Below are 6078 nucleotides of genomic sequence, written 5' to 3'. Positions count from 1 at the left end.
TCTGTCCCACACACACCCCTTCTCCTTCCTCAGTCGTTGCCGTTCACTCTGATTATTATCAGGTGTACGTGTCCACGTGGTGTTGTGTCCTTTGGGTGCACACTCGGCAGAAGTAGTTTCACTGATGCATATCCACGTCGTTTCCTTGTTGTTGACTCGTCAACGAAAGGACGTGGGATTTTTGTTTTGTTTTTTCCCTGGTTTTTCCAGGTGCACATTTTTCATTCAGTGACATTTAGCCTAATTCCGTTGTAGGCGCGTTTATGCCGACTCACAACAGACTGCCGCCTGACACCAACACCATCTGCTAGCTGTGAGGTTTCCCAGAGTAGTGTTTGTGCAGATGTGTGCGCTTGCATCACTCTCCCTTCCTCTTCCCTCTGTCCTCCTGCTGGTTCCATCCTGCTTGACCCCGGCGAACAGGAGGACCGGGGCGTCTGGAGGGTGGGGGGTTGGGGAAGCAACCACCGTCACTTCTGCAGATTCTTCTAGAAGTCTACGGCTTCAGAAAGGGGAAGCTGTAATCAGGACTACAGGAGGCTGTGTCCTGCTCTCTGATGAGAAGAATCCTCCTCCATTAGGAGAGCAAAACTCATAACTACATGAGGCTCAGAGGACTGGGGGGCAATTGATGCCTCATTTAGTCTCCTTTGTCACTATGTAAGAAGATTTGAAACGTTAATGTTATTTATGCTTTTTTAGACAAAAAAAGAAAAAAGGCAAAATGAAGGTATTAGAGCTGCACAGTATTAGGGAAATTTGCGATATTATTGATCACTCTTGTGATGAGTTGTGATTCATGAGAAAAAAACAGAACAAAAAACGACAAACTCATCCTTTTCATTTCTCTGCAGCAGCTTTATTTAAATAAAAGTCAGTTATACTCTAAATAAGCCTCGTCTAGACAGGAGCAGGGCTTCTAACGTAACATTTGATTGGTCAACAATGTGATGGAGTCCATCTGATTAATGAAATCCTTCAAGCTGCCATGAGGTTGTTTAGCATGTGTGTAAACATTTAGGGTAACCTTTATCATAGTTTACGCCATCTTTTGCTTTGTAAAGTGATATATAAATAAAGTTTAAGTCATTAATTTTGCGATACATGTATCACACAGAGATGTATCGCGATAACGATACATTTTTGACTTATTATGCAAGACTAATTTGTATTCTCTAAAGACATCAGGAAACTTCAGGGATTTCATTGCATTGTAAATATAATTATCAGTTATTATGCTTAATTAAACTGACAAAAACGGTAGAAAAAGGTCAAAAAATGTCCCAAAAGTAACAATTTCTGTCGGTGTTTTTTTTTGGACAATGTGCTATGCATGTTTTACAACAAGCAAGTGTTATTGGACGTACTCAAAACTTAAAAAAAAAAAAAGAATTTACTCCAAAGATAAAACTCTTGTGGCTTATTCTCATTTTTAGCTGGGTTCATCAAATAAATTAAATTAAGTGGGGAAAAAACAAGAAGGAGGCTAAGAAAGATCTTGATCCAAAATAAAAGAAAAAATATTTTGCAATAAATTAAGAAAAGGGTCACAAGTAATTCATCCAAAAAATGAAAGTTAAAAGAAATGAGCAGACTAGGGAGTTCAGAACAAACGGTTGCAGTTGGAAAATCTCATTACACTCTTAAAAACAAGGTTCGCATACGCTGAAAAGAAGCAGCCCTGAACTGTGATTAGTTTAGGGAAAGCAGTGAAGAGAAGTTTAACAACTTTATCTTACTTTTTACCTCTTACTGGCTTTTACTGCTGTCACTTTAACAACAAATCACACAAATTGACCCTCAGGTGCAACAGTCCGTTGTTATTATTCATCCAAAACCAGCAACTTTGAGTAATAAAACAAACCAAAAAAAGGAAATTTTTCTATTGTACTTCAAATAAGATTGTCAGAACTAGTGTGAAACCAATGAGCATATGACTGTAATAGTGATAGTTTTGTGTGTTAGTAATCCATATGTATGTTCATGATGTAGGGAAACACCAAGGGACTTTAGAGAATACATTTCTTTTTGTAAATGTTGTTGTTTGTCTTTATGCTTGATTAAACTGACATAAATAGAAGAAAAAAATTGTAAAATATGACCAAAATAAACAGAATACAGTCATTTCTGGCGCTTGTCTGCTGGCAAACCTGCTCTGTATGTTTTACTTGGATCAGCTCAAAGCCATTTTTAGGATTCGCAAGTGTTATCCGACTTTCCTATAACTTCATAAAAAGAATTTACCCGCTTTGTTGATTGTCTTTCTTAGTGTTTTTAACATGTTCTTGTAGCAATTTTCTCATAACAGATGACATAAAAGAGTTTACAATGAAAACAGCGCTCCTGAGGATTCAAATCGTGTTGGACCAGAAAACCGGATGCTTGAAAAAGCTCAGACAAAAGTCAAGTCTCCTTTCCCTTCCATGCACTCTTGCCCGTTAATGCTTAGTCATGATGAGCATTCAATGCAGCTAATTGCGATTCTGGCTCAAAATTGCATGACTGTATTGTTAGAGCGGGAACACCAGTAACCCGTCCAAACGCTGCGCTAAAATACACCAGATTCTAGCAGAGAGATGCTAGTTCCTAGTCTTTTAGAATCCAAATTTATGTCTATGTTTTTGAAAAGTTAATTTCTATGAGCAACCATTTATTTCAGTTTAAAAACAACGCAATAGTGTTTGCACTTTAAAATTAAAGTATTTCTTTTGCATATTTGGCATTATTTGTATTGAAAAAATGTCCTTGTTACATTGCTATTTAAGTTAGTCTTAACATTTGTTCTGACCAATGAAACACACTTTCTCTATTTACAGATGTATAGCAGACTGAATATATTTAGAGGTAAAACTAGCTAATTTGTTGGAACACATAAGAGCCATAGACTCTTTTTTTTCCAAGTATTTAAAAAAATATTGGTTGATTATTGGTATTGGCTGCAAGAGGTCGGGAAATATCGGGTATTGTTTTTAAAAAGTCATTATTGTTCATCAATAATATCGAGTGAACGCTATACTTTGTTGTTGGTTCGTCTCAAACTGTTGAAATGTTTTTCAAACCCTCAGACTTTCATGTTACCACTCATCAGCCCCCTTTTTTCTTTTAGGGTCCTGTTAAAATCCTGGCAGCCGCATGGACGGGAAGCATTAAAATTCCAGGTAAGTGTTCTTCTGCTGAAGTCCTCGTTTTTCCTGGTTTCTTGGAGAGTTTAACTGACACCTTTGCTCACAGGCCCTCCAGCAGGCTGTGGGGCGTTGTGCTGGTGGGCCAGCTCAGCAGGAGCCTGTTTGAATGAGAGCTAATGAAGTTCAGCATGAGACAGTGGAGGAAGGTGGTGCTGGCGGCCATACTGGCCTGGGCTCTCCTTTTCCTTGGCCTTCTCTCCTACTTCCTGGACACCCGTGTGGAGGAACCTCGGACTCCTGCCGGCTCCTTGGTTTCCCAGCATTCCGACACTCGCCGGCTCACCTCCATCCAGTCCTCCCAACAGCAGCAATCAGTCGTGGGGGTCCGATCTGAGCAGGGTCTGAACTTACCCAGAACTTCTATTAAAAACCAGCCGGAGGCAGGAGTTTTCTCCAGCTCGGAGGCCCCAGGGAACCGGGGGAAAAACATTTCAAGCAGTTCTCCCGATCAAATTTACGAAAGCCAGGAAACAAACCATCTGAATGAGTTGGACCTGCAAAGTCTGGCTGCCTGGTCCTCCTTTGGTACACAAAACGTGGGCTCTAACTTCAATGCTGCTTCCCAGCTTCGCGATAGAACATCTCAAAGCATACAGGACCAGAGCACCAATCATTACTTTGCTGCTGAGGACGAAGAGGGCCGAGAGAATGAAGATGAAGATCTGGCAAACGAGATAAGACCTTCAGCTGAGAGGAGGAGTGATGCGGACTTTGTGGTGCAGCAGCTGTGGAAGGGCACCGTGTCCTCTGGCATGCTGAGTCCTCGACTGAGGCAGGCCATGAAGGACTACATCAACGCCAACAAGCACCACGTCTCCTACCAAGGGCACCGCAAGGTGGCTCGCAGCGCAGACAAACTGCTGTGCCAAATGAAAAACCAGTCCCAGCTGAGGACGGTGGACGGGTCCGAGAAGCCGTTCTCCTCGCTCGGCTGGGCGAATTTTGTGCCGTCGAAACCCCTTCAGTCCTGGGACAAACGGCAGGGGGGGAAAAGCTTCAAGACCTGCGCGGTGGTCAGTTCCGCTGGGGCCATCCTGCACTCCGGCCTGGGCGAAGAGATCGGTGAGTACTCACTGTCACTTTTTATTTTCAGGCTTTTATGTCGTCTGTCTACAAAAAAATACATCGTTTTTTCCTCTGTATTTCAAGAAAAATTATGAGAAATCGGGCAAAAAGTCAATTCAGTTTTTGTAGATTTTATTCTCAAGACAGGTAAATGTAATCAGAAACGACATGTTTTAGCATTTTGTTAAAAAGTTTAAAGATGTTTCGTTTTAATAAATAGGCCTCAATGAGCAAATGTTCTGATGTTGCATATATAAATATTGTGTGTGTGAAGTACTTTATATGCTTATTTGATCCATAGTCCGGCGCGTTGTCATGTCACATACATTTTATTTTGTGATCATTCGTACTGGTTGGCAAATACTGTCGCTAAAAAAAAAAAAAAAAGTTAATCGCAATTAATCGCGGTTAATTTTTCCTCAGGTTTGCAATTAATTCATTAATTTTTTAATCGATTCCCACCCCTAATTTTAACACATTATTGTCTATAATTCCCTATTTCATTTCAGTTTACCACACAGACCCCTTAGCTTGAACTACATTTGAAGAACAGTTAATTTAACTAGAGGAAATCCCATTACAGTGATGGGCTCTGTGATTAGGGGCGAATCTCATCTGTATTCTTTGCTCCAACTTTGAAACGTGAAGACTTGATTGTCCCATCTCTTTTATGCCTTAGCTACATGCATTTTTATGGGGGGGTTAACCTGTTTTGGAGTTGTAGAAGGTCGTAGCCGGGTGCGGCCGCATCGTAATGGGGGTGCAGATGAGTCTTACAGTTCCCTTTAGGATAGAGGTGTCGAACTCAATCATACTGGAGGTCAAAATCCGAAACACACCCCAGGTCGCGGGCCGAACAAGATAAACATTTATTGAACACACTAAAGCTACATTTTTGAAACTTAAAAAATGTAACTTTTTAACATAAATATGAATAAAAACCGACAGGAATATTATTCCACAATAAATAAACTTAAGCCTTAAATAATTTTCAATATTTTACTCTCCATAAAAATATGTTTTGTCAAAATTATACAAGTAAGTAATGAACTAAACGTTAACAGAAAAAATGTCTTTACTTCTATGTCATTTTATATGAAAAATTACAATTCTAAAATATATCATGTTAAAATGATCCAAAAACAAACACTCTGCCGAACAGAACAAATGAAGCCTGGAAGTAAAACTAAAATGTCTCTCGCTGTATTACTCTGTTTTGCTCTTAATTATTTTATCCGGTTATGTTTATTTCTTTCTGCATCATGAGTGAGAGGGAGGAAGAGGATGAAGACACCTTTGTGATCTAAAACACTGTTTAAAGAAGAAAACCATAGATCATTCTAACTGATCTCTCAGTCTCCATATTTGTAGTGTTGCTTCAATATATTACCAGCAAGATGACGTTTGAATGCTTTACAAATGTAGTCTTACTGTGTTTAATAAATGTTTATCCTCTTCGGCCCGCGACCTAAGGTGTGTTTTGGATTTTGGCCCCCTGTGCGACCGTGTTTGACACCCCCGCCTTAGAATGAGAGATTGGTTTTAAGGAAACATTTACAAAATTCATCAAACAAAGGAACATTTCCATTCTATATGGAACTCAGTTTTGTACTTTGTACTTTTCTAGGAGTCTGGAACGTTTCTGTGTACATTTTTTCTGTCCATTTTACGAGTCGTTAAGTGTTAGTATATAAAAGTTGGATATGCAAAAGGTAACAAAAGGGGAGGAGTGAGGTCCAGTGGTTTAGAAATCTGTTTTAATTTCTTCAAAATACTGAATTTATTTGATTAATCTTCAAGTTTATAGGCCTGCCACAAAAGATTATTT

The 6078-nt window shown here is 39.5% G+C and overlaps 1 protein-coding gene across 1 annotated transcript; it reads left to right on the top strand.

Moving 5' to 3' along the window:
* Positions 1 to 3082: 3082 nt before the first annotated feature.
* Positions 3083 to 4370, top strand: LOC112138424 (beta-galactoside alpha-2,6-sialyltransferase 2). The gene is made up of 2 exons (XM_024260976.2): positions 3083 to 3158; positions 3232 to 4370. The coding sequence occupies exon 2, from the start codon at positions 3302 to 3304 to the stop codon at positions 4343 to 4345; it is 1044 nt and encodes a 347-aa protein (XP_024116744.2). The 5' UTR covers positions 3083 to 3158; positions 3232 to 3301; the 3' UTR covers positions 4346 to 4370.
* The last annotated feature ends 1708 nt before the right edge of the window (positions 4371 to 6078 follow it).

Source organism: Oryzias melastigma, unplaced genomic scaffold, assembly GCF_002922805.2.
Source record: "Oryzias melastigma strain HK-1 unplaced genomic scaffold, ASM292280v2 sc00701, whole genome shotgun sequence".
Lineage (NCBI taxonomy): Eukaryota > Metazoa > Chordata > Actinopteri > Beloniformes > Adrianichthyidae > Oryzias > Oryzias melastigma.
Note: the sequence above shows the minus strand (reverse complement) of the source record. Positions and strands in the feature narration are given on the sequence as shown.

What these genes read in the sequence shown, in the direction of transcription:
- LOC112138424 (XM_024260976.2), top strand. Translation starts at nt 3,302, where the DNA reads ATGAAGTTCAGCATGAGACAGTGGAGGAAGGTGGTGCTGGCGGCCATA.